The sequence below is a fragment of the Pollicipes pollicipes genome, unplaced genomic scaffold (assembly GCF_011947565.3).
Source record: "Pollicipes pollicipes isolate AB1234 unplaced genomic scaffold, Ppol_2.1 Scaffold_4219;HRSCAF=4965_pilon_pilon_pilon, whole genome shotgun sequence".
NCBI classification, from domain to species: domain Eukaryota; kingdom Metazoa; phylum Arthropoda; class Thecostraca; order Pollicipedomorpha; family Pollicipedidae; genus Pollicipes; species Pollicipes pollicipes.
Window position 1 is genome coordinate 15754850 of NW_023596448.1, and position 27388 is coordinate 15782237.

General features: G+C 53.2%; 1 protein-coding gene across 1 annotated transcript in view; it reads right to left on the reverse strand.

Annotated features, from left to right (window-relative positions):
- Positions 1-2104: 2104 nt before the first annotated feature.
- The window catches only part of LOC119095384 (putative chitinase 10), a 45256-nt gene continuing 19972 nt past the window's right edge, over positions 2105-27388 (reverse strand). The window contains exons 2-20 of the mRNA XM_037218230.1: positions 25904-25976; positions 24830-24957; positions 24129-24403; positions 20919-21121; positions 20450-20629; positions 18747-18870; positions 18050-18232; positions 16503-16629; positions 15408-15643; positions 14165-14316; positions 13274-13387; positions 10454-10686; positions 9380-9534; positions 8362-8502; positions 7646-7793; positions 6501-6686; positions 4542-4664; positions 4084-4273; positions 2105-3391 (exon numbers count right to left, since the gene is read on the reverse strand). Coding sequence (XP_037074125.1) covers positions 3180-3391; positions 4084-4273; positions 4542-4664; positions 6501-6686; positions 7646-7793; positions 8362-8502; positions 9380-9534; positions 10454-10686; positions 13274-13387; positions 14165-14316; positions 15408-15643; positions 16503-16629; positions 18050-18232; positions 18747-18870; positions 20450-20629; positions 20919-21121; positions 24129-24403; positions 24830-24957; positions 25904-25976 — 3183 coding nt within the window. The 3' untranslated portion in view covers positions 2105-3179. The remainder of the gene's footprint in view (positions 3392-4083; positions 4274-4541; positions 4665-6500; positions 6687-7645; positions 7794-8361; positions 8503-9379; positions 9535-10453; positions 10687-13273; positions 13388-14164; positions 14317-15407; positions 15644-16502; positions 16630-18049; positions 18233-18746; positions 18871-20449; positions 20630-20918; positions 21122-24128; positions 24404-24829; positions 24958-25903; positions 25977-27388) is intronic.

The window sequence follows — 27388 nt, forward strand, 5'->3', positions numbered from 1 at the left end:
CCGAACCTATCGAATGGATGGATTTCTGAGAACGGAGCTTTTGCTAAGAAGTGCTCGTTGTGTGAGTCTTGACCGCTACCATGTGATCCGGTAATTCCAGGTCAGTGGCAGAATTTGATGGCAAAACTTTAACGCGCCGCATTGCTCGACACGGTTCGTCCTGCTCTGTGGCATCACCTGGTCTTTGGCGCGGCCGTAGCTACTGACCGCAGATCATTCCTGTCAAGACCAAAAGTGGCCGCCTGAAGCGACTCCAAGCTACCCTGCCACGGGCGGGTGGATGGGAAGGCAGGCGCTCTAACCAACTGGGCCATCGAATATGGCAAAACTTCGAAGTTCATGCTAGATATTTCTGTTAGTCAGCTTTCGCCCCTCAGCCAAGCCTGACAAAGCAATATCGCCAGGAACAAGACTAGAGCTATCGTCCTGTGTTTGACGATGCGGTAAGTGTTGTAGTTACCTTCTTTTTGATAGCCTTTTGATGTTCATGGACGTGGAGCAGGACTTGCAGCCCATAAACCCACACCGCACACAAACATTCTTCTTGGGCGGAGAGCTGTGGTATCCAGGGGCGTGGACCATGAGACAAACCAAGTGTCGGAATGATTGTCAGGCAAGTCCCTTCGTTTTCTTCCGAGAAGTGCACAAGCATCGGCGCTCCCTCTGACTTAAGCCATTTTGCGTTTGTCAGTACGGTGCCGTGACCTGCCAATGTCCGTGGCGTTTGGACTCTCGCGCTTCGGTCAGAGCGATCGTTCCGTGGCGTTTGGACTCCCGCGCTTCGGTCGGAGCGATCGCTCCCGGAGCGATCGCTCCGTGTGGACTCCCGCGCTTCCATCGGAGCGATCACTCCGTGGCATTTGGACTCCCGCTCTTCGATCGGAGCGATCGCCTGGCATGAAGGGCTAACCCGGGGGCGAGATTCGCGGCTCGAACCGAGCTCTGCGTTGGCACCTAGCTGCTTATGTAATTCGCGATCAGCGTGATGCGACATGGGCGGCTGGGAGAGCTAAGTGATGCAATACTGATGTGTGGTTCTGTTCGCCTAAGCCGGGTGGAGGAAGGTTGCTTAATCCGTTGGAATTAAGCAGCTGAATGGATTCAGGTGCATGCAACAATGCTCCCGGCGCTGGCTTTTGTCCTAAAACCACATACGCCAATCATGTACATGCAATTCTTTGAAATAAATCACCTTAACTCATCAGTGAATGTTAAGCTGACACTGTGCACCGTCTCCGCCGCTCCCCTGCCTCCGCCACCCCAGACTCCGTCTCCGCCGCTCCCCTGCCTCTGCCACCCCAGACTCCGTCTCCGCCGCTCCCCTGCCTCCGCCACCCCAGACTCCGTCTCCGCCGCTCCCCTGCCTCTGCCACCCCGGACTCCGTCGCCACTGCTCCCTTGCCTCTCCCCACCCCGGACACCGCCGTCACCACTCCTCTGCCTCTGCCACCCCGGACACCACCGTCACCACTCCTCTGCCTCTGCCACCCCGGACACCGCCGTCACCACTCCTCTGCCTCTGCCACCCCGGACACCGCCGTCACTGCTCCTCTGCCTCTGCCACCCCGGACACGCCGCCGTCACTGCTCCTCTGCCTCTGCCACCCCGGACACCGCCGTCACCACTCCTCTGCCTCTGCCACCCCGGACACCGCCGTCACTGCTCCTCTGCCTCCGCACGCCCCAGACATCGTCTTCGCCGCCCCTCTGCCTCTCCCCACGCGAGACACCATCTTCACTCAGTCTCTGCCTCTGCCACCCCGGACACCGCCGTCACCACTCCTCTGCCTCTGCCACCCCGGACACCGCCGTCACTGCTCCTCTGCCCCCGCACGCCCCAGACATCGTCTTCACCGCCCCTCTGCCTCTCCCCACGCGAGACACCATCTTCACTCAGTCTCTGCCTCTGTCACCCCGGACACCGGCCCTCACCACTCCCCTGCCTCTCCCCAACCCAGACACCGCCTTCATCACTCCCCTGCCTCTCCCCAACCCAGACGCTATCGTCACTGTTCCTCCGCCTCTCCCCACGCGAGACACCGTCTTCATCTCTCTTCTGCTCTCTCCATCCGAGGCGCTGATCGGCCATCGTTCGCTAAGACATCTGAGTACCTGATCGCACTGTATTGACCTGGCGTATCGACCGACTCGCGCCCTCCGACAAGAACACTTACACTCACACACGGACAGAGACACACATCACTAGAGCGCCACTGTGACCAGGCGTTCTCCATCGGCCCGCCTCTGTCGCTCGTGTGCATAAATAGACGCGCTCTGGGTTCGCATTGGTCGGCTCTATGTACAACGAGCTACGCCTCGGGTTTAATTCAGCGGGCGCATGAGCTTAACGGGAAAAACAATGCGGGGAAGCGAATGATGTCAATCGCATGCTTTTCTAATGTCTCACGTTTCGAATTAATGTATGGAACCAGCCCCCAATCGCTTACGAATCACACACTCAAACACTAATACTTTCCCTCTAAAGGTCTGTGCGTTTGCTTCGTGGGATTAGCACTTATATAGTGGGCAGGGGGGGGGGGGGTGGGAGAGAAGGGAAGAGGGGATCTATCACCGGGCTTGCGAGGAAGCAGTGACGTATCCCAATATGGCTCTTAACTCTAGTCAGTCATCATCCCTACCGCATATGCCTATGCTGTTTGAGACAACACTAACTTCACACGATCTGGTGGGTGTTTCTACGCTCAGAATGGTCCGATACCGAAAGAGGCTCTAGAAAATGCATGAGATGTTCCATGGAAACCAGGTGCAGGAACCAAGTATTTGCAGCATGCATGGAAAACCAGGCTGGCAAGTCGACTTATTCGGTTGATACATATTTTATGTGCTTTGCATAAAGAGACAATGTGAAATGTTTGACAATCGAACGTCCACAACTCGGAGAACGCGCCTGGCATGCCATTGTCCTGCCATCTACGTACGATATATTTGAACAGGATCAAGAACAGGCACGCTTCTTTTCACTTTTGGCATTTCTCGCGGCAGATATCACTGGCAAAAACCACAGGCAGCCTGCGCCCCCGGAATGCCTCCGTCCTTCGTCGGGGACCCGAATCTCTCCACGGTCTCCGCCTCGTGACAGCGCGTCACCAGCAGCGCTTCGCACGACCAGCGCTGCAACCACCAGTGTTCGCGTCGCTCCACAGGTGGCAGCAGCGGCGGCTACACTGCCGGCGGCGGAACCGTGAAGGCCCAGCAGGCCTCGACGTTCTCCGCCCAGTCGCACACCGACTGCTCCTCGTTGAAGACCAGGTCGCTGGGGCAGGGCATGTGGTGGCGCACCGAGCCCTGGCACAGGTAGTAGTGCTTGCAGTCGAGCGCGTCCCGGTGGAAGGTCACCTCGCCGTCCGCATTGTCACACACGACTTCGTTGGCTGCGGGCGGGGATTGCGTAAGAGGCGACCGGGACATTTGCATGGAGTGACGGCAGTCATGCATTATGATGGGACCTTCTGTCTGAAAGCATGAGTGGTTGCAAAATGAACGACATGTGACATCATGGCAGGATAATGTTATCACGCTCATGCCTTGCATAGCAGGTTTGGAAATACAGCTTGCCTCACCGGGCGGCACAGACGTGACCAATCAGCGCGAGGCTAACCTCCAGACAAGACGTGAACAACACAAGAAGATTGCAGGCTGCGAAACGTCAGCGCAACGATCCAGAGCGTTGGGAACTGTTGCATGAAACCTGAGAGCTTCACTGGTCAAACGACGCTTTTTCAACTGGCAATGCCCACCGACCCTTTCGGGTGAGCCAATACCAACTGTCGCATGAAACCTGAGAGCTTCACTGGTCAAACGACGTTTTTTAAACTGACAATGCCCACCGATCCTTTCGGGTGAGCCAATACCGAAATATTCATATTTTGTCACCACTAAAATTTGCTGAAACAAACTGCACCATCCTAATGTGGATGTCCCAACTGCTATAAAGCTAACATACTGAAGCACTCGCAGTGGCTCTCACTATTCTACCTCGTACCGTTCCTGCGCTGGGGCGCAAAAAATCCCCGTCTCTGCTTACGCTGTGCCGTACGCTCTGCCGATCGGTCTGATAACTCACGGTCGGCCTTTTTGCCTGGCTTGAAGGCGGCGCCACCGTCGTACGTGTACTCGACGCGGTAGCCCTGCAGTGCGTCCTGCATGGCGTTGACAAGCGGATACGGTCCGTTGCCGCAGGCGCCGCGGAAGTCGTCCAGATCGGCAGCCCACACCATCACGCCCCCGAAGCCCAGGTCACGCAGCCACTCGACCTGGGGTCACCGGGTCACCGGGTCAGAGGGGCTCAATCAGTCACGGAGTCGCAAGGTGTGGCGTAGCAGGCACATGACCAGCTCTTGGTTAAATTGGCACTACTCAACTAACTGTTCTCATACGTCCAAAATAAAAAGGAAGATTAATAAAAGGCAATCAAAATAAAAACTTTGTCGACTGCAGTCGCTGGCCGGTTATCCCTGCCACGCTTGACCGTGACCCCAGACTGTGACCGTGAGCGCGGGCGGCCACCGTCGGCCCACCGACCTTGGCCGTGAGGGAGCGCTCGTCGTCGAACCCGACCCACTGGTCGCCGTTGATGGCGAACGGCACGATCTGTTCGTTGTCCCAGATGAGGGTGGTGTTCTCGCGCTCGAGGAAGTCGCACACCTGGCGGACGGACGGGTCGGGTTAGCTCCGATCCGATCAGGTGAGGCCAGCTCAGGTCAGGCTAGGTCGTTATTGTGTCAGTCTGGTGTGGTCCGGTGCTCAGCACGTTAGTCGGGCCAGATCGTTACAAATATGATTTAAGTGAGTCCATCACCATACCAGTCAAGGCTTATTGAACAAAACCAATCGAGTCAGTCTCATCGAGTGAGACCAATCAAGTCGGTCTAATCAAGACAGATCAATCGAGTCAGACCAATCGAGTCAGACCAGTTGAGTCAGCACAATCAATGTTAGGTCACATCTTGCGCTAGCATGCACAAGCATTCTACGACAATGACAAAACAATGACATTGTTGTCATGCTCAGTCCGCTACATAATCAATAAGTACAGACTGACTGTCGTTTTACCTTTCCCAATAACATGTAACTTTGCTTTCCAATTTTGGTTCCCGCAACCTTAACATACGCTCGGGTCTTGGGGGGTGGGTGGGTGGGTAAATTGACCCTCCCCAAAGGTTTTTCCAGAACAATTGACATTCCCGAGGGTTTTTTTCAAAACGATTTCCGAACAGCGTGGCGGAGCCACGCTAAATTTTGCATATCTATAGATAGCTAAATGGCGTTTTTTAGGTAAAAATGAGAAGTCCCTTGTAAGATCGCTGACCAATGACAGGTCAAAGTCAGGCTATGGCTTTCAGCGAAGGGCATTTATAGGGAAACGTTCAATGTGATGCAACAAGGGAGTGCTAGGCGAAGTCATGCATATCTGATATAACTTCTTAGGCAATTAACCAATTAAATTTAGAGCTACAACCAATCCAAGTGACCTAGGGTCAGATATGAAGATCAGAACCAGCCCAAAACTAACCTGCCTTTTTACTCGAGAGCTCAGTTTTATGGGGTAGTTTCTGGTGTTTATTCCGAATTAATTAATGAAAGGGACCGCAACAAACATTTTTCATGGACTTTTCAAAGGCCAGATTAAATCATCTATCTAAAATTACCCACGCCAACATTATATTTTTATGAACATACCTTATTTGACCCCCCAATGTCATAACTACAGGTACAGGAATTTAGATGCAGATCAGTCTACTGCGTGAATTACATGTTCCTAGCTATCACGTTTTCAGACCTCAGGAGGTCACATTGATCCCCACTCTAACGAAAGATATTAAGGCAGCCACCCGGGGGCGTGTTAAAAGCACCTTAATATTCTCCAAAACTCAGGTCAATATCCTGCGATCGGCTATAATATCGATGATCACTAGAGACGTAACCAATGGCTCTGCCTGAACACAATTAGGTGCGAAAGCTGATGTGATTTAGTTGGAGGACTTCTCAGTAACAGACCAACTCCGCAGAATCTCTGCCAAGGGACATTTCTAGCACGCACTTCACAGCAGCTAGCAGTCATCTCGCATGCGATCATTGCCCAAAACACTGCTGCGGACCCAAGGACGTCTCTAGCCGCAATTCATAGTAGTTGGCGGAGGCTTCCTCTCGTGTCACCGTTACTTAGAACCACCCTATCTTCTCCCCACGCACCTCGTAGTAGGTGGCGAGGGCTTCCTCTCATGTGACCGTGACTTAAAACCGCCCGATCTTCTCCCCACGGACCTCACGGTAGCTGGCGAGGCCTTCCTCTCGTGTGACCGTGACTTAAAACCGCCCGATCTTCTCCCCACGCACCTCATGGTAGCTGGCGAGGCCTTCCTCTCGTGTGACCGTGACTTAAAACCGCCCGATCTTCTCCCCACGCACCTCATAGTAGCTGGCGAGGCCTTCCTCTCGTGTGACCGCGACTTAAAACCGCCCGATCTTCTCCCCACGCACCTCATAGTAGCTGGCAAAGCCGGTCTCGCGCGTGAACCGGGCCGGCTTGCCGCCATCCATGACAGGGGCGCCGATGTCGTACTCGACGCTGTTGTTGAGCGTGTACGTGCGACCGTACGTCGGCATGCCGATCAGCATCTTCTCCGGCATCGCGCCCTCCTTCACCCACTCCCGCGCCGCGTAGTCCTGGTGACGTCAGGCGAGGTTAGCCGAGGCCACGTCAAGGGAGGGGGGGGGGGGGGGGGTGAATGGGCGAATGGGTTCTGTGGAGCATGTGAAGCAGTTGGCGCTGCTGAGTTTACGAACGCAGGTGGTAAGCATTTCGCCAGCACCTGTCAGAGTATCGTCGAATCTCATGCCACTTTGAGGAAGCCAAATTTTGATGTTGAGATTTTCAGCGAATAGTATGCATCAATCAGATGCAAACCCTCGGCGAAGTTAACAGTCATAAGACAAATTTGGGTTCAAGGGAACATATTTTGCGGCATGGTGTGTTTGTGTCCTTCGTGGTCTATCTACATGACGAAAGCTTGCGTCTATCGGTGAAGATAGGGTTGGAATATTTGAAATTTATCTGAGGCATTTATTTTACAACTGTGCACTACTGATAGATTATGATCAGACGATGATCAATAGTCATTTGACGTTCCGATATGAAAATTCCATTTCGGGCAGGTCGTCATTCCGAGAACCTCTGCTGCTAGGTTCACGATCACTGGATGTTCTATCATGGGCAAAGTCAATGCAACATCTCTTGAGTTTCTTCCGAAAACAACGCTCCCATCTTAGATCACCAGAAATAATTTACGAGCTTTGGTAGTGAACGTGTCATGTTATTACGTCTGCATACATTATTGGTGAGGAATTCTGAAGGCAAGTGCTGTTAGCGCAATGGGAAACGTGGTGCACCAAATCGGTGGCCATGTCAGCCAGCCAACGCATGCCAATGTCTCGCTTCGGTTTCAGCTCGAATGTCCGAGAAGAGAAGAACGATAAGGGCACTCCGAGGACAGAGCACGATGTCCGGGAGCACGATGTCCGGGAGCACGATGTCCGGGTAGCCACACGCGCGAAGTGAACAATCACGACCAGCCTTAACATGCGCGAGGAATACGTGATTCCCACGTTGTCGATCGAACACTCACCACACTCATTTTGGACTCGTCTCTAGAGGCTGTCTCCAGTGGGTAGAGCGGAGCGTTATGTCCCACCACGCTGTCCCAGTTGCCGTGGAAGTCGTACGTCATGATGTTCATGAAGTCGAGGTGCTTGGCGATCTCCGGAACGTCGTAACTTAGAAAAACAGAAATACAATAAACATGCTGCGTAGGGGTTTCTAGTGCACGCATCTTCTAGTCTGGTATACGCGACGTTAACAAGCACGCATAGGTAAGCATGAAGAAATGAATCCGTGAAAGGTAAATTGACACAAAATCATATGTAATCGTGCCAAGAACATTTGAGAGATTGAGGGATACGGTGTATTCCTCACAAATCGAGCTTTCATCGAGCTGGCTGAATTGACTTGGATTCAGCCGCGAGACACCTCATTCTGAAACCGATAATTCGGGTAAACACATACTGACGGGATTGAAACCGCCGAGGCCGCCTTGTTCGGGGAAATAACTTGGTGCGATTCGTTGTTTGTACCGTTATGACATCAGCCCGGAAGCCCTGGAAACGCTACCACACCCTTCAATTTTGGAGCTCTCAGTACATCTATGCACTGACCTCCTCGGGATATATAGCACCTACTCACACCACACCACCTGTAGACGTCCCTGGGCATGCCCCTATTCTGCAGCCAGGGTACTCATGGACCCTCGCTTGCCACCCCTCGGTACCCTCTGCGCCAACGTACCCGGAATAGATAGCTTCGGCACTGGCCGGCAGAGCGGCTGTCAGCAGCAGACGCGATTTCTTGCTCGAGGCCGCCTCGCCCTCGAAAGCCAGCTTGAACTCGCGAATCAGCTTGCTGTAGGCCGAGCGGTCCTTGGAGCCGCTGTAACAGGATGACTGGTGAGGTCCTGTCTCAGGCCGGATGCGGAGGGCAGGTTCACTCAGGCAGGCAGGCAGCGCCACGTGCGGCCGCTTGGCGGCTGTGCGATGAAGCTTCTTTCGAATGGCTGGCTAGGCCTGGCTGATGATGCTCTTTTCTTTTTATTTCTTGACGCACTTTGATGACTTGGCAGCTGGACAAGGCTTTAGAAGGTAGAGAACTAGGAGATAGAGAACTAGAGCAGAGAGCTAGGAGGTAGAGAGCTAGAGTAGAGAGCTAGGAGGAAGAGAGCTGGAGTAGGGGGCTAGGAGGTAGAGAGTTAGAGTATAGGGCTAGGAAGTAGAGAACTAGAGTAGAGGACTAGGAGGTAGAGAGTTAGAATAGAGGGCTAGGAGGTAGAGTGTTAGAGTAGAGGGCTAGGAGGTAGAGAGCTGGAGTAGAGGGCTAGGAGGTAGAGAGCTAGAGTAGATGGCTAGGAAGTAGAGAGCTAGGGTAGAGGGCTAGGAGGTAGAGAGCTAGAGTAGAGAGCTAGGAGGTAGAGAGCTGGAGAAAAGAATCACTTCCGATTGGTGGCCGGGCTTAAGGTTAAGATAAACGGTTTTACGTTATCCAGCATCCACGCTGACAAAGGCAGACGGGAATAATGGCTGCAGTGCGATAGTTATCTAAGATACAACTCTCTTTGACAGAAACGAAGCTCCCGTTTCCGGCACCATGACTGAAGGTCTAGTGTGATGACCTTATTTGAACTAATAAATCTTCAGATTTCATCTCGTGGCGGCCCGTGAAGTTGACCGGAGACAGCTGCGTTTATCGGAGCAAAGCACATGGACTAAAGTCGGCAGGAGCTGGAGCTCCGGAGCGCAGAACGCTGACTCACCTGGGGTACTCCCAGTCCACGTCAATGCCGTCCAGCTTCTTCTTGCGAATGAAGTCGACGGTATCGTACACGAAGTTGTTCATCTTGTAGTCGCTGGAAGTGAGCTCCTGGAAGGGCTCAGGTCCGGCAGACCATCCGCCCAACGCCAACAAAATCTGAGGCAGGGAGGCTTCTGCGTCACCATCGGGTCGGCTCCTCGGCATACGGTTTCAGTGCACTGGCCACCTCCGCTCAGTGCCGTCCGAGCCGGCCCTGAGCCGTGGTCCAGCCCGTAGAGACGTGTGCTGGGACAATGGCCGGGGACGGGGGAGAAGATCGTGACGTGCCTGCTCGACGGAGGGTGTGAGCGGGCAGAGAAGTCATGGTTTGGGAAAGAGCAGGCACCTAAACGCACTTGGTCCTCGTGGAGGTCGACATAGGGGGAGCCCGTGACACTGAAGTCATAGTCCTACGCTCGTATTCAATGAAAACGTCATACCCTACTCTGCATCGCAAGTAACATTATTAAACCCGAGTTGGGCCCATCAAAAGCGCACCATACATCCATGATATTTGGACCATGTCGCTGGACCTTTTGTGAATTTTTAACAGCTGTTGTGGATGAGATGCTCTGAACATCCCTCCCCATAATTCCGCTGTCTCCCGGGAGAACACGGCAATGAAGCCAACACGCTTCAAAAGCAATGGACATGACAGCATTCCATTTTTTCGCCTCAAATTTGCCCAAATTATCTCAACCATCTCGCCCGTCTCCTGGTATACAACGCTATTGACCGCACTGTGTAAGGCAGGGGGTAGTCGAGGCTGCGCCCAGGACGTGTCAAAGTCTGGGCACGGGGGGCCCTTAGGGCCAAGGGGTTCTTTCGGCCAAGGGGTCCTTCGGCCGATGGGGCCAACTTCATCACTATAAAAACCCTTATTTTGGGGTATTCGTGAACCTTTCTAAACTCCAGATCGCATTCTGATGCCTCGATGGCCCGTTTGTAAATCAGACCACTGGTGCAAGACCGTTCAGGTCTGCCAAAGTGGCGTTCACCGAACACCGGCCGCGGCCACCGAAAGCCAGCCCGGCACCTTGAGCTTGTTGTTGGCGTCCCGCAGGCGCAGCAGCTGCTGGTAGTCGCTGTCCTCGTCCCTGGAGTCCTGGTCCGGCGACGGCAGCTCGATCTTGCCCTGGCGGATCGACCCGAAGGCCCAGACCACGTGCGTGCAGAGGGCAGGGTCCAGGTCTGCCGGCGAGAACCGGCCGCGGCCAGGCCGGTCGCGCGCCCAGCTCGACACGTAGCAGAAGACCTTCGGCGCCGACACTGCCGGCCAAGGTCGAATTAAGGTCAGATCGGCGGCCTCGACGTTGGCGGCCGTGCTCGGCAAGACTTTGCGGGAGCTAATTATCTGTTAAGGACAACGTCAGTAGATAGAGAGTGGCATGAGGTGAAGTCACCCACATGCAGCAGCAAAAGCTTGACTTGCGATATGCGCACAGGGCCTACAGCAAGGGTATTGCTGGGGAATGTGGAACGGTGCATGTCTGAAAGGAAAAGCAGGCATGCAAAAAAGTAGGTTCAGGCAGAGCATCATAGTGACCAGTTATGCTTTACGTATTCATAATACATTAAAACATGTAGCCTTCGTGGGTCAGCTGTGTGGTGCATGGTTTTAGTTGCCTGAAAACCGCCTGATGGCATATTTTACAGAAGGAACAGCAGATCCAGCCGTGGTGCCGTGGTACATCTATAGCACCGCCGTTATGAATAACAAGCATGGGGCAAAAAGCAACAGCAATTACGAGCATGAGGCACAAGGCAGCAGCGATAGGCAGCGAGTCGTAACCAACACGAAGTGTATGCACTATATCATAGATAGTACAGCATTGATTCATGACTATAGTTTAACTGCGTTTCGTCCCCTCAGGCTTTTTTGCGCAGGGAGTGACGAATACGCCGCAGTTGTTTTATACTTTATACCAACAGGTGCAGTGAAGCATGCAGTATAATCTTAGCACGGCTGCAATGGTGAAAGGTTACAGATGCCGCGCTGGCCGCAGTACTTCGTTCGACTACCGATGCGAAACCGTGAATCAACCAGGCATGCCTCCGCATGGTTTGGGCATGTGTCTGTGGGTCTGCACGGCTGTCTGCACGACTTCAGATCGAGAGCAGTCGAGGCGTGCGACGGACGCTCCGTCCTCGTGTTTGTTTCCCAAAGGCCTGCTCCAGGATTGATGAGCTTCGTGATCGAGGTCAGAAGCTCCCCTCTCGAGGTCAACGCCAATGGCCATCAACTAAGCCGGTGTCTTTCAGCGAGCGTGGCTGTTGTATCCGCCAATATCCCGAGACATCTCTTGCGTTTCATTTCCCGACATGACCAATGTTTCTCCCTGGACGAACTAGGATGCCCCAGTGTCCTGCTTTACACTGTGATGGATTTCTTTAGGTTTTGGGCTCATCCCAGGGTACAAAATTGGGTTAAACTCTTTTCACACCGAGCCATTCTAAGCACAGAACATTGGACACAGTACTACCTCTAATTAAACACCGAAAATTATCTAAGCTGCTACTTCACGCCTAGATCGGCTCCTTCAGTTTTATTCCGCATAATGTTTTGACTACAACACATCACTCACACCATAATATATAAACAAACGTGCTAATGAAGAGATTGTTGACTGGCCTTCACTGGACATCATAATGGTTCCTATCTTATCAATGTGAGCATTTGTTTTTCCGAGTTTCCAAATAAAGTGCGGTGGCTTGCAGTGGTGAAGGCCAAACAAACAATTATGTCGTTATTTTCTCCGGAGACCACTAAGCAGCAGCTACAAAACCATATCCTGCACATTGTGATGCATTCGCAACAGAAAACAGAATACGACATGGTAACTACGATAACGACTAGACTACAGGACCGAACGAGGTCTTTTTGCGGACATTGGCGGGCATGATAATCTCCGCTTGAACCAAACGAGCAGCTAGTCTAACACAATTCGTAAAACGTAAAAAGAAGCAACATGACAGTCTCCTGCAGCGTCTTGCCTTGTTTTGCCGCCGGGCTGCTGTTATTCGTCCCTGGTTTGTCTTCCTCGGGGCCGTCTGGCGCCAGAGCGTGGCGGGATCCCTGATTCCAAGAATGGATTACTCCCATAATACGAGGGCGTCGGCTTCGGCGTGGGCGTAAGCTTCTCGTCCTGCATCGCCGGCATATCCAGCTGCTTCGGCTCCGTCACCATCGGGCTGCCACCTACAGCTGGCGCCACATGCGCCATCTGCTTGAGGAATGGATTGTCCCTGTACTGTGACGGCGTGTCCGAGTCCCCGATAGCCGCTGGCCAAGTACGGAGGTTCAGAAGGCCGTCAACAGATGTCGGCACTATGCTCGGCCGAGGTCGCGCGATCCTCGTCCGGATTGTCAACGTTCCTTGCGCCCGCCGTGGGTACGCTGCCGCCTCGTGTCCCATCAAGGTCGCCGGCTCTCGCGATGTCGTGGTGCCCGGCGTTACGGGCGTTTTCCGCTCTCCGGCGACTTGAGATGCCGGTGCGTTCCTGCGCGCGGGGGCCGGCGCGGAAGCCTCTGTCGTCCCGTCTCCCGCCACTGCCTGAGGCTGGAATGACGCGCTCACCGCCCCAGCTGCAATGTTAAGCCAAGCCTTTGTCAAGCGGCGTAAAGCGGGGATAATGGTTAGTTAGACGGACGTTTGCGGCTGCGCCCTGCCCCCCCCCCCCCCCCCCCCCCCTATCGCATTCCCCCAAGCCCAGTGCGTGGTAAGCCGGCAAATCTAGCCAGAAGCCGATTAGCGTATCATGCAGAGATCCAGCTGTTTTAGCCGTCAGAGCCAGCCAAAAGCCCATTAGTACGTCATACGCAGCCGGGGCGCACCGGCCACGCGTTTGTACTCACGGTTGTCGTCGAAGCGGTCGATGATGGCGTTGCCGCTGGTGCCGGTGCCGCCGCCGGCCGAGGTCAGCGAGATCTGACCCAGCTTCTGGACCGTCTTGGCGTCCGGGGTAATGCCTACGAGGCGGACACGGACGTGGCAGGTCAGACACGGACCGGAACAGAGGTCAGACACAGACAGGAGTGGGCCAGATGCAGACAGAGACAGATCATCCATGAGCTGAAACAGATCAGTACTGGCACTGGCCAGAAACAGATAGAAATGGATTGGGTGCTGGGCGGAGCAATCACGCATGCGGCACAGTTGAGTTAGGTTAAATCCCAGTGGCTGAGACTGAGTAGTTTTGGTAGGGCGCAAGGCAAATGCAAAACTTTTTTCTGGAGCGACAGCGCTTTATTAGATATGCCCGTAAATTGCGGGAGCAGCCAGATGCATGACGGCTAAACGGACGGTATTGCGTGATCTGAGCGACATCCTGCCTTAGTATTGATTTATCACGTAATAAGTAAGACCCTTGTAGATTTCAAGCCAGTAAGTTTGTTCTATAAGTCTATGAACGTTTTTTTCACTGTGTAAGTATTTGTGCTCTGAGACTTAATAACAACTTTTGACTTAAGCCTTCACCCAAGCCTGATACTAATTCGAAATTCGAGAATAAACATCTAGATGCATCAATCAGAAGATTCTCCGTTTAATTTACATTTGGACGTAGAGAGCTTGCTGGTGACTAGGTCACCATGTACCCCCCCCCCCCCTCCCCAGCCTTATTCAAATGTCCCCATCAAACATCTGTCATCCCCATGGGACTTCCTTCCAACATCATTTCGTCACCACACGCTACTGTTACATGGTTTCTCCAGACACCGCACATGTCACACTAGGCTTCTGCTCACCCTGCGCCTTCAGCAGGGCAATGATGTCAGCGGTGCTGAGTTTGGAGATGATCGGCGCCGTAGATATCGCAGGCCGGGCCCTCGACGGCGAGATCTTAGTCCAGTCGATGTCCTTCTTCTTGTCCGACCGTGATATACCCAGCAGCTCCTCTCTGCAATGTTCACACATTTTGTGGACAAGGCTGCTGGATTGTGCTATTTTTCAGCATTTTGTCTTTAGCGTTTGATTATTGCGCCAACAACGTAAAGACATTTTAAGATAAACGCTATAATTTTAAAATCAAGTGCGGCTTTGACAAAGCTACTACAAAAAAATGAACACGCACGCTATGTGCGTTTGTCCGGGTAACATTTAGCTTGCAATCGCTCATTTGACCGCATATATATATATATATATATATATATATATATATATATATATTGGTATTGATATTTTCATGTAATCGCTCGGTCTAATATTTGTATCAAAACATTTACCCGTCATAACCACGATGGCCGATCACACGGCGCGCGCCGACGGCACCTTACAAATACTGTCGTCTTCTTTACAACGCCAAACGCATCTGCGTCGTCCTGTCCTCTCACCATACTGTTTTTCGGATACCCCAGCTTTGATGGGTCAGATAATTATGGCCCACCAAACCTGAAGAGGCCAAAAAAACAGCTTTGCCTTCTATTCGCTCTATTATATTTGCCTCTTCTCTCTCTCTCTCTCTCTCTCTCTCTCTCTCTCTCTCTCTCTCTCTCTCTCTCTCTCTCTCTCTCTCTCTCTCTCTTCTCTCTATCTCTCTCTCTCTCTCCTCTCTCTCTTCTCTCTCTCTCTCTCTCTCTCCTCTTCTCTCTCTCTCTCCTCTCTCTCTCTCTCTCTCTCTTCCTTCTCTCTCTCTCTCTCTCTCTCTCTCTCTCTCTTGACTCCTCTTCCTCCTTTCGTTCTTCGCTCACCTCATACCGTATCTTTCTCACTTGCCTCTCCTCCTTCTCCTCCTCTGTTTTTCCTCGCCTTATGCCGTACATTCCCCACCTGCCTTCTTCTTCTCCCCTCTCGCTCTCTTCTCACCTCATGTCGTACCTCCCTTACCTGCCCCTCCTCCTCCTCCTCCTCCTCCTCCTCCTTTTGTTCTTCGTTTACTTCATGCCGTGTCTCTCTCACTTGCCTCTCCTCCTCCTCCTCCGTTTTTTCTCACCTTATGCCGTACCTCCCTCATCTGCCTCCTTAGCTCCATCCCTCTTGTTCTCCCCTCACCTCATGGCCGAAATCAGCGGGTACTTGGCGCCCTTACAGGCCGCCGCGTTGAAGTCGTCCATGTCCAAAGACCAGACCATGGCTCCTGCCAGGCCCATATCCTTGATGAAGTCCATCTTGATGCGAATGGAGCGCTCGTCGTCGAAGCCGACCCACTGGTTGCCGTCGACCAGGTACGGCACGGACATGTCCGTGTCCCAGGTGTACTGGGCGCCGTTGTAGAGCATCTCGCACAGCTGCCAGGCGAGAGAGAGGTTGTTCAGTGCTGCGGCGGAAAACGGGCGACCGACAGCCGTGAGGTGGAGAGCGGGTGGTCGAGAGTCGTGAGGTGGAGAGTGGGTGGCCGACAGCCGTGCGGTGGAGAGCGGGTGGTCGAGAGTCGTGAGGTGGAGAGCGGGTGGCCGACAGCCGTGAGGTGGGAAGTGGGTGGTCGAGAGTCGTGAGGTGGAGAGCGGGTGGCCGACAGCCGTGAAGCGGAGAGCGGGTGGCCGACAGCCGCGAGACGTGGGGCTATCCACTGCATGCCCACACTGGATACTTGAACGTGAGTCAGTAAAAATTATACGCCCTTGCCTTTTCATTTTTCTGAGCCAATGCCTATGGGCGTTAGTATTAGAGCCAAGCTAACTGCTTGTACGATTGCGGGATGCGTCGACGATAATTTTGATTTGAGCACATACACATGATTTGACATGTGTTTGGGTGACATATGTCCAGTAAATCAGTACCCAGGGCCTTCAGGCGAACAGATTGCGCATGTTTTAGAGCATGGATTTTTCCTTCGTGGTTTCCAGACTAAAGTGACGCATTCGTGGCATACGGCCCAGTCATCTCCAGTCGGCAGGGATCCTTACAATGATGAGTGTTTCGGGGTAAGGGTGCAATGAAATGAATTATTAGTGTGGCCATCTGGTTATCGAATCAAAACAAATCGTGGTAATCATGCGTTTTCATGCCTGAAACAGTTCTAGCAAGAAAATGTGTGAAGGTTTTCACGGCTTCATCGTCCCTCTGCCCCCCCCCCCCCCGCATGCTGCCGGTAGGCAGTGACGCACTCTTCAGTCCGCCCCCTTTCCGCCGCATTCGTCTGCTCACCTCGTAGTAGGCCAGGGAGCCGGCCTCCTTGGTGTAGGTGCCGGCGTTGCCGCCTCCGCTGGCCGGGGCGTTTACGGCGGGGTTGGCCGGGTTGGCCAGAGTGAAGCTACGGCCGTACGTCGGCATGCTGCAACAACAGATGTCCGGGCGATTACGGCGGGGTTGGCAGGTTGGCCAGTATGAAGCTACGGCCGTACGTCGGCACGCTGCAACAACAGATGTCCGGGCGATTACGGCGGGGTTGGCCGGGTTGGCCAGAGTGAAGCTGCGGCCTTACGTCGGCACGCTGCAACAACAGATGCCCGGGCGATTACGGCGGGGTTGGCCGGGTTGGCCAGAGTGAAGCTACGGCCTTACGTCGGCATGCTGCAACAACAGATGTCCGGGCGATCACGGCGGGGTTGGCCGGGTTGGCCAGAGTGAAGCTACGGCCGTACGTCGGCACGCTGCAACAACAGATGCCCGGGCGATTACGGCGGGGTTGGCCGGGTTGGCCAGAGTGAAGCTACGGCCGTACTTCGGCATGCTGCAACAACAGATGCCCGGGCGATTACGGCGGGGTTGGCAGGTTGGCCAGTGTGAAGCTGCGGCCGTACGTCGGCACGCTGCAACAACAGATGTCCGGGCAATTACGGCGGGGTTGGCAGGTTGGCCAGTGTGAAGCTGCGGCCGTACGTCAGCACGCTGCAACAACAGATGTCCGGGCGATTACGGCGGGGTTGGCAGGTTGGCCAGTGTGAAGCTGCGGCCGTACGTCGGCGTGCTGCAACAACAGATGTCTGGGCGATTACGGCGGGGTTGGCCGGGTCGGCCAGTGTGAAGCTGCGGCCGTACGTCGGCATGCTGCAACAACAGATGTCCGCGCGATCAGACGCTCGGTGAGGCCCAGTGTGAGCTGATGACAAACAGCATCGCGACGTCGGTGTGCGAGGCGCATTAGTTAATGATTCACTAAGATGCGACTCTGTGCGCCTCCAAAGGCGAGCTTTCACAGCTCATTACTGCGGTGGGAAATTGATAGACAGTACATGCTTTGCTCAAGATCTTCTGAAAAAATGATCTCATAAAGCTGGTTTCACACTAAACATCTGCTTTTCTGCTTCAGCACCATTGAAGCATTAGGCATGCCTTCTCAGGCATAACCCAAGTCAAGATAACAAAGCAAATTATTACTAGGCACTCAGTTCCAGTTCGTGCTAGCATAGACGTACTGGGGGAAATATTTACAAACATGCCGGGGAAGTCGGGGAGAACTGCCAGTCATCAAGCTAAATAGGTCCAAAAATTGCAAATTCCATCGGGTTTTACATGTTTTTTGTAAGCTGAGAAAATAAATTAGCTGTTTTTCGACGTCATCGTTATTTCATTTTTGGGCTGAAAAGGCAAAAAGTTGGAGCCTTACATGCGTGACTTTCACAAAAGCATACTAGTGGCTCGGCCCCTCCACTCAGCCGAATTCTTTCCAAGCTCATACGCACATAAATCCATTCGGGCAGCCAACACGCGATCCGGACGCTCCACCGGCTCCCGCTGACGTCATCACTTACCCGACAACGATCTTGTGCGCAGGCGCGCCCAGGCGCATCCACATGTGGACAGAGGCGTTGACGGAGAGCTGCTTGCGCCACGTGGAGTCCGTGGAGTGGGCGTTGAGCGGGGCGTTGTGTCCCGTCTGCGACTCCCACTTGCCGTGGAAGTCGTAGGCCATGATGTTGAAGATGTCCAAGGACCTGCCGCCGGGACGGGGGCAGTTGTTGCCGGCCCAGCAGGCTGCATCTTAGGATCGGGTGGTTTGTGGGCATGGTGGCAAGCGAAGGCATTTTTGGGCAATGGTGGCAAGCGAAGGCATTTGTCTCGTGTTGTTGGAGTTGACTTGCTCAGAGCCGCACTTCTGGTTTATGCGTGAAACAATCATTTGTTTAGTTCTAATACGACACTTGGGTACAATTTACCGGCTCAGAACTCAAAAATGGCTTTCTTCACCGCAAGCATATAGATTTCAACCAAGGTTTGTGCTCCTCGGATGCTGACTTAAGCCTTGTGTATATGCTAAAACTCCGCGAGGATACGCTTGTTTGTAAACTAATGCATAACAAGCTCATTAGGGCTAATGCGATTCTGTATTCTGTGGTTAAAAGACATCGTGTGCGCGATCTGTTGTTTTGAGGCTCAAGAAGCAATGAACGCTGTTCGTGCAATGTATGCCGAGTCATATCCGGATCCGCGTGCGGTGGAGACACTGACTTGGCCAGCTTGGGCACGTCGTATCCGCCGCGGATGGTGTCAGGGCCGACCGGGACCGCGGCCGTGAGCAGCAGGCGGTCCTGACGGGTCTCGCGCGCCTCCTGGTCGAACGCCTCGTGGAGCTCTGTCCGCAACAGGAGACGAAGGTGGAATAGTGAGGTGAGAAATAAGGGGCGAAGGTGCATAGCTGTGACCAGAGCAGGGAGTATGGGACGAAGCTGAAGTGGCGCGGTGGGATCGGGCGTCAACGATGGGGAGCGCGGGTATTAAGGTGTGACCAGAGCAGGGAGTATGGGACGAAGCTGAAGTGGCGCGGTGGGATCGGGCGTCAACGATGGGGAGCGCGGGGATTAAGGTGTGACCAGAGCAGGGAGTATGGGACGAAGCTGAAGTGGCGCGGTGGGATCGGGCGTCAACGATGGGGGGCGTGGGTATTAAGTGACGAAGGCGAAATATTGCGGTGGGAAACAGAAAATCCATGCGGTTATGCCTGCGAAACGGTTGTTACGAAAAGAAACATTCCGTCTTTCCAGTCCGCGCCGATATTCGGCAACCATATGATCCAAGGACATCTAGACAATCAAGTCAGTTAAAGGGTCATTTGATGATATATTTTCGGGAGCTAACATTTATATCCAGCAGGTGTCATTGGGATAACCTTCAGTTTGAGAGAATCACAAAGGCTAGGTTCCGAAACTAGCTCCGAGCAGACAAGCCTGACAAAGGCAGATGTAGCTCTCTAGCCGCAATCGAAATCCTAGTGCGTTGTGTTTCCCGTATTTCAAACAATGCACTATTGATGCGTCACATAGAGCCGTCTTCTCGTGCTGCGTTCTGAATTGCATGCCTTGGATCTGACAGACCGCACGGCATGCTCACGTTCAGGCTCGGCACATTTTTTCGTATGCGCGCACGTACGACTACGATCACGTAGTTGTTCACGGTACTTCTCTATTTCCATCACCGCAACGGCGATACGTGGCTAACGATCCCTCAGACAGCCTCTTTCATCTTGCCCCCGGGATGCGACTTCGGTGTCATTGAGAACCAAAATTGTGTAACACGAAATAAATATGGCACTGTCAAGCATACTTCACAGAAATTACGGTACCCATTCGCTCGGTGAGTCCATGCGGCGTCAACAGTTGCACTTGCCCAACAAGTTGACAGATCATTTGGAAATCGACTCAAGTAAGACATGATTAGGGGGTATATTATAAGCACACGAATAGCTCCGAATGCACGGGACACCGGCTGGTGGACGCTCCAGGCTGTGTCTGAGATTTGTTAGAGTCCCCTCGGATGCATTTGATAAACTGCCTTATATAATGATTAATACAGATTACAAAGCGCAAGTGGCCCGGGGCTGGGGATGTGTGCGCTGTCCCCATAATGGCTTAGCAAAGCTGCATGGCTGATGCGATGAGGGCAAATCTCTTAACGCAGTGGATACGCGCGATTGCGTCACCATTCTGCTGGCCTCGGTTTCAACGCAGCTGAGCACTCAAACGCCTTCATTTCGCTATCAGTTAGACTTCGATCGAACAATAATGCCTTCTAACTTAAAAGAACTGCGCATTCCTGGGAACAAACTACGCGATGCGTACACCGGTGGGCCAGCGAGTGGCTAACAAAACTCTAGAACGTGGTCATAACTAAGTGCGAAAGACACCACGAGCAAAACTTCGGAACACTTTACTTACCGCTGCACAAGTTGGCGAAGTTAGTCTTGTCGGTGGCGCCCTTGGGGTATTCCCAATCCAGGTCGAGACCGTCAAAGTTGTACTCGCGCAAGTACGGAGCCACGCTGTAGACGAAAGTCCTACGGTTGTATCTGTTGCTGCTCATGTCCTTGAACTTTTTCGTTCCGAAGGACCAGCCACCTGCGGAAAACAGACGACACTTGAAACCGGTGTACGTGGTAGGCTTCTTGAGTATGTGGCGGGTATGTTAAAGCTCTGTGTGATGAAGCCTTTTCCACAACGTTACTGAACACGCTAGCTAAAAAGGGCTCAGACATTGACTTAGATGCTCTTTTCTGGCGGCAGGAAGCAGCGTAACTGTGGTTGCTGAAGGATAGCTGCGCAACTCTGGCCAGCACGTCCCGGCTGAGTGCGTTCGCCCCCTCCCCCCAGGTATCCACCGACGGCCCCCATCCCCACATCCACTCACCGATAGCCAGCAGCACCTTCAGCTTGGGGTTGATCTTCTTGAGGTTGGTGACCTGCTCGTAGAGGCCCACCTTGCCGTCCTTCGAGAGATCGTTGTGCTCGAACGGAGCCAACCGATTGTTTTTCATGGACGAGAAGGCGAAGACGACGTGCGTGCAGAGGAAGGGGTCGAGGCTCTCAGGCAGGTACTTCCCAATAGATGACCTGGGGGTCGGCGGAGGCATGTGAGAGCTCTGCGCCTTCTCTACGGTCTTATAACGGTGGTGCAGCTCATAAGACAGACTGACGAGTACGGCTTTTGGCCGTTTTGCGTGCGTAAGTAAAGGCGTCAGCAGTACTGTGAGGAATGCTAGTAGTGATGTATGGTGTGTCCAAAGTTTTGAGCTGTTTCAGCGTGATGACTGCAGATGCAGGTTGTGAAGCACTTTAATATGCTGTCGGTATTTCTCTTTCAGCAACTTGTCAATGGCCGTGGTTTGAAAATGTATCTAGAGAGTGTACTGAGCGCCAACATTGAAATCCTTTTGAAACTGTGAGTAAAATCTTCGAGAACATTCCAAGCATTATGGGAATTGTGCGATTATGTGCGGCTCATGATTCAGATCCTGATTCTCTCGGTGTGGATCCTAATTTCAAAGATAAAGGGATTCGCGGGATTACAACATATTGCAATCCTGGCAATCCACATTCTCGACCCTAATGGCCACACCCGCTGCTGGCAAGTCATTAGGCCACATTCTCACGAACATCTGATATTCGGTAGTGAAACCACGACATGCACGATCGTGGTCACGGTGGCGAAACCTAGGTCAGTCACGCTTCAAATCCATTTGAAGCGAATGGCATGCTATAACGTCGGTGAATGGCAGGCGACGACGCCATGTGAACGGCACGACAACACTGCAAGCTTCTCAGGTCTTTGCATACGGGTGTCCCAAAGTCACTCTTGTGACTGACCAGGTGGTCTAAATCAATTAGGTGTAATATCGTTGTGAAAGTAGACGCATAATTCGCGCGCTGTCGGCCTAGCCTGTTGTTCTTTCCCATTGCAGTGCATACACCACGCCGCATCAAGTGACTTGATGAGCGTTTTAATGCAGCCTCCCCCACACCGCTCCGAATCTGCACATAAGTATTACACTTGCGACCTGTTAAAAATGGGGTAAACTTTCACCTCTTTCCATTATGCTGACAGGATTGCGAATTCGGTAAGCAATGGCTTCAAATCCGGACCAATCGTTTCTCGCGCCACTTCACGATGGTGATATCTGCAGCCGCGGCGTCACCCAACAGCCGCGTGTTGCAACACATAACTGCAGCGCCCGCCCCAGGCCAGGTCATTTCCAGCGGGATCCAGGGCTCGGCCCTCGCGCCCGCCCTCCCTCTTCCCTTTCGGTGGCCTTCTGGATGGCTGACCCCGTGCCAATTGGACTACAGTCCGGGGCGTCGCCGCGGGCACTGTGCGGCTGTTGGGCAGCTGCCGGACCGTGTAACTGCCCCATGGGCGGTGTCAGGGGCAGGAGCCTGGAGGGCATGGATGGCGGAAGACGTACAGCGTGAAGAGCATGGCTGGTGGGAGGCTGACAGTGTGGAGAGCATGGCTGACGGGAGGCTTACACCGTCGCTGAGGCCATAACCTCGGCTAGCACAGAAGGCAAGAGCAACCAAGATTACAGGCTCGGGAAGGCGGTTTCTAAACAACTTGTGGGGGCGTTAGGTTGAGTGCGATGAACTGAATCCTACGTGGAAGCCATCAGAACATCCCGGGAAGTTACACCTGTTCCCTCAAAACGGGAGGGTACAGCCTGTTGTATTCCAGAAGGTGGCCTTTGCAGGCGTTACCACACCGGTGCATAGGGCCATGACCGAAAAAACGAGCCAACTGCGTGTGGGAATCACGCTCTCAAGAAACACGCTGACTTCAGCCAGCGTGAGAACCGATGTGCGAGGGCGGCGTTCCGGAAGCACTCAGTACAAGGGCATCGGGTAGCATGGAGGCTAACCGAACGGCCCAGCAAATGACAGCTGTTTTAAAAACGAAATTTTGGCTAAATGCATTAATCAATGAACAACGTAAGCAATCCTATGAATGAACGGACAGCCCAGCGCTGACATCCAGCTGTATCGCACTAAATTGCAGCTGGTTAGCGTGTGTCGCGCAAAGCCGCTCCACCAATCAGACCACCATTATCCTGTCGCACGGTGACGCACGGTGACCCTGGCCGCACCCACACCACATCCGCTTCGCATAGCCTGCGGTAAACCGTACCCGGCCGACAAGAGAGCGCCGGTCTTAGGCGCCTGGATTATCCCCCATAAAAATCGTTCCCGCGGAGGTGAATATACGATCTGGGCGCGATTGGCGCTGGTTGCCTGGGGGGGGGGGGGGGGCGCTGGCCGGAATCCGTTGGTCGTGCAGAGTGAGTCACATCAGGCCCACCAGGGTCGGCGTCAGGCTCCTCCAGCTTGGCCCCGGGTGAACCCGGCTAAGAGGATGTACCCCAGCGCCAGGAGACCGGGTTGGCGACACTGTGACCTGGGCTTGGCCATCTCCACTGCACAGAAGGCACATACTCCTCTGACTAGTGGTGAGCACAGGGATTGCGGCAAGATACCATATATATATATATATATATATATATATATATATATATATATATATATATATATATATATATTTATATACATGTGTGTATATATATGGTTACTAATTAGTACCATATAAAAGACACTCGTAACTGAGGCTGTAACCAACCAGTCCAAGTGCACCAAAAAGCCTAATTAACCGATGTGCTTCAGGCTAAGCATTTTCCAGATGTTGGATTGATTTAGTAGACTCTAACCCCGGGCTTCTTCAACAGATTACGGGCTCCATGCCAAAGCGGTGGCTTACAAAAGCATAGAATGCAACGCATGCTGGCAAGCTGGAGGAAAACACATGCTCTTTCCTCGACAGCAAAAGCAACTATAAAACCGTAACACGGATGATGCGAGTCTGCACAAACATACACCAGTATATTTTAGGCCTAGCGAACAAAAGATCCCAGCCATACCGCTCCTGGGAAAGTCGTACCCGGCACGTACTTGTGCATGCAACGGACATCACCGGAGCGAGATGACCTTGATCGTACCATCACGCCCCGACGCCTGACGTTTCCGCCCTGCAGACCCTGAGCACAGTCCACGCGAACGTTCGCGGAGCGTCGCTCACCGGTACTGGGACCAGTTGGTGAAGTAGCAGACGATCTTGCGGTCGCTGGACGCCACGGGCCGAGAGGCTACGGCAGCGACCGGGGCCCGGGATGGCGCGGTGCTGCTCGGCGCCGCTGCGGGCCTCTTCTTGCTGACGGCGATCTGCGCCGACGAGGTCCTCGAGCTGCCTCGGCCCCGGCCTCTGCCCCGGCCCCGGCCCCGGCCTCTGCCCCTACCTCTGCCGCTGCTCGTCGAACTGCTGGCCGCCTGTACGGTCCTGGTTCCCACGGCATTCTAGAAAACGGAGCGGTTTGAGGTTGTTGGCAGGGAAGTGGGGTGGTCTGCATGAGTTCGCGCCGTCTGCAGAGTCGCCACTACAGGCTTTGGCTTTCTTTTCCCTACCTCTAACGTTTCAACTCATTCACACATGAGATGTGTATTGGTGGACAGCCTGCCATTTTCAACCCACGCTTTTGAGCATTGGCAGCAACTGCTCATAATAATCCCGCCAACGTGGCTATGTTGCATGATGCCACTTAGTGAAGGTCTTTTGCACATCAGAACCCTCGTGTGAGAACCTTATCCAGACGAGAACCTCAAGTAAAGCTACGCCTGGTTGAGCCACCGAGGTCAAGTTCTCCCTAACATAGCCACCACAGACTGAGAACGCCAACATTTTGTCCTGCCAGTAGCACCGGCCCGCGACCGCTGTCCACTGACCTCCTCCTCCTTGGCGACGTTGACCCGGCGCTGCGACTCGGCCGCGGCCAGCGTCTCCTGCGGGGCCACCGAGGCCGCGACGTCTGGCTGGCGGCGCCGGGAGGAGCGGCGCAGGTGGATCCGCTTCACTGTCCGACGGGCAGAGAGAGAGAGCCGAGCTTAGACACGGAAGACGGGAACGACCCGAGCGGGAAGAGGGGTGGTCCGTCTCACGTGCGAGAGGTAGGCCCGAGCAGGAAGAGGGGTGGTCCGTCTCACGTGCGAGGGTAGGTATGGAGCGCGGGGAGAGCGCCAGCTGTCATGAAGAAAGGGCAAGGAAAGCATAAAGAGGACTGGCTGACCCCAAAGTATACATTGGTCATACTGCAATCCTATCATTTCGTTGGAACAATAATCTTACGTTTATCTCATTAGCTATAATGCTATTAAGCTATAACATTACAAAATTTTACTAGCGAAGTAATGAAACTTGGTCATTTACAAAAATGCTCCGATAAATTCACAGAGAGCAAGAGGATATTAAAAGACTGTTGTTGCTACAAAACAGGAGTCTAGCGTTGGGAGACAGCAGTGTCGCCGTAATACAGGCACCATGGACACCTAGCGGGCCGGACAATTGTCCCAAACGAAGCATGATTCGCGTCCATCTATAATCGGGCAGCGAGTCGACCACAAAAAAACGGAAGCTCGTGGAGATTTAACGGACAGGAGAGACGGGCGCTGCACCGTTACAGGCGGATTATCTCAGTGTCATGACACTGGAATCACTGCCATTATCGTCGTTCCGCTGACTGCGGAAGCTTTTAACCCCAGGCATCAGGTACCGCCGAATCCGTTCAGCTCGTTCTCATCCAATCATCCAATGTAAGCATGCCCTGGACACCTATATGTATGACACGGTCTGACAGAGCATTTAGAACTAAGTTATAAATATGATGTTATTGTCTTGTCTAATGTCTTGGAGACGCGGCTTGCTTCAGGTTGATGCTAGAGTAATATTTCACAGCGTTGGCTCGATGGGACCACATAAGAACCAGGCCCGCATTGTGTGCTTTTCTGCTTTGTGAAGCTCACCTTCAGCGGCGGAAGCGACTGAAGCCGCCGCTACGGTCACCAGCAGTAAAAACAGAAGTCGTCTGCTTACACCCTGAAATGGCAGGAAACGCACAGCATCAGGAATCCGTCCACGAAACACAGGGCAGCGATAGTGAGAGACGTGGACCACAGCACGGCCCACCGATGAGAGACGAGGTGCCACTTCCACTTCCGGGTCAGAGAGAGCGTTCACCACGTGCTTCAACAGAGCGCTGTAAGGTTCCAGCAGATGTCTATTTTTGTCGGCATCATCCTACCCGCCGGTGCTGATCCCCCAGAGGGTAAGCGTGCCTAGCGCAGGACTTGCCCATCGGATCGGAGATTGGCCACCGCGACTGTGGCCGTCGGCTGAGACGTCAGACGACAAATCAAATCCATTGTTTCAGACGGGCAATGCCTATTTCCAAGCATCGCATGACAGACATGGGTAATTCCAGAAAATGGCATGGCAGCAGGACTATGAATCAGTATGCTGTGCCAAAATCAGTGGTGACACACAACAACTGGCCTTACCAAGGTTTAAGTGTGCCGGATGAAGTGCGCGATGAATCCCAATATGTGTTCTGGGATTAGCTGGTTGGCTAGTTATATCGCGTGACTATTTTTGCCACGTGACGTGCAGGCTTACAACTGGATAGCTGTTCAGCTCAGGTATTTGACGTAATGTTTTGAGCTTCTGACGTGTTGAAGCTTTTGATAGCCGATTAGGAAAGGCAGGCATTTTAGATATTACTCAAAGCGCATGGTTTAGAAACATCGTCTGACACGGATAAGTAAGCAAGACATGAAGTGAAGTTGGATCGGCTTCAGCAGCGCGCATAAGTAAAAGTATGTGTTAACAGCAAGGGAATAAGGGCTTCACTAGTTCTGAAAGTTAGAATCAAATCATATGTAAACACTACGGAGTGAGGAGCAGCCAACTGCAAGCCCAGTGCAGCATCCTGCAATTACAGCGTTGGGGGAAGTCAATACTGAGAAAAGGGCCGGGCCGCGCTGATGTGACTCCATGTGCCGGATGGCCAACACTGCAGCGCATTCACATCCGGACGCGATCTTGTTCCGCCCTCGAAAGCACACCCCGGCGAGAGACATTTGGGAACGGCCACCTGGCGCCAGAGCGGCCGGGAAAACGAACACCCGGAAACGAGCCCGCTTCGCTTGACTGACTGCGTGGCGCTCAGCTGCTCCAGTTTAGCCCGAGGCGTTGCAGGTGTGATGGAGACGGGCGGACACAGGCCAGAGGGTGAGCGTGCTGCGAGATTAGTTACGTTGGTTACTGCTGCTGTTGCTACAACTGTTTTTATACTGTTGCTATTACTGCTATAACGTTATTGATATTCCCCTGCCGCATGTCAGTCTGACTGTAACACGATGAAGGAAGGCAGGTTTATAATCAACGATCATCAAATCAGAGATTCTAAAACTCAGTAATATTCTTGACCAAGCATCGCCAATTTACTGAAG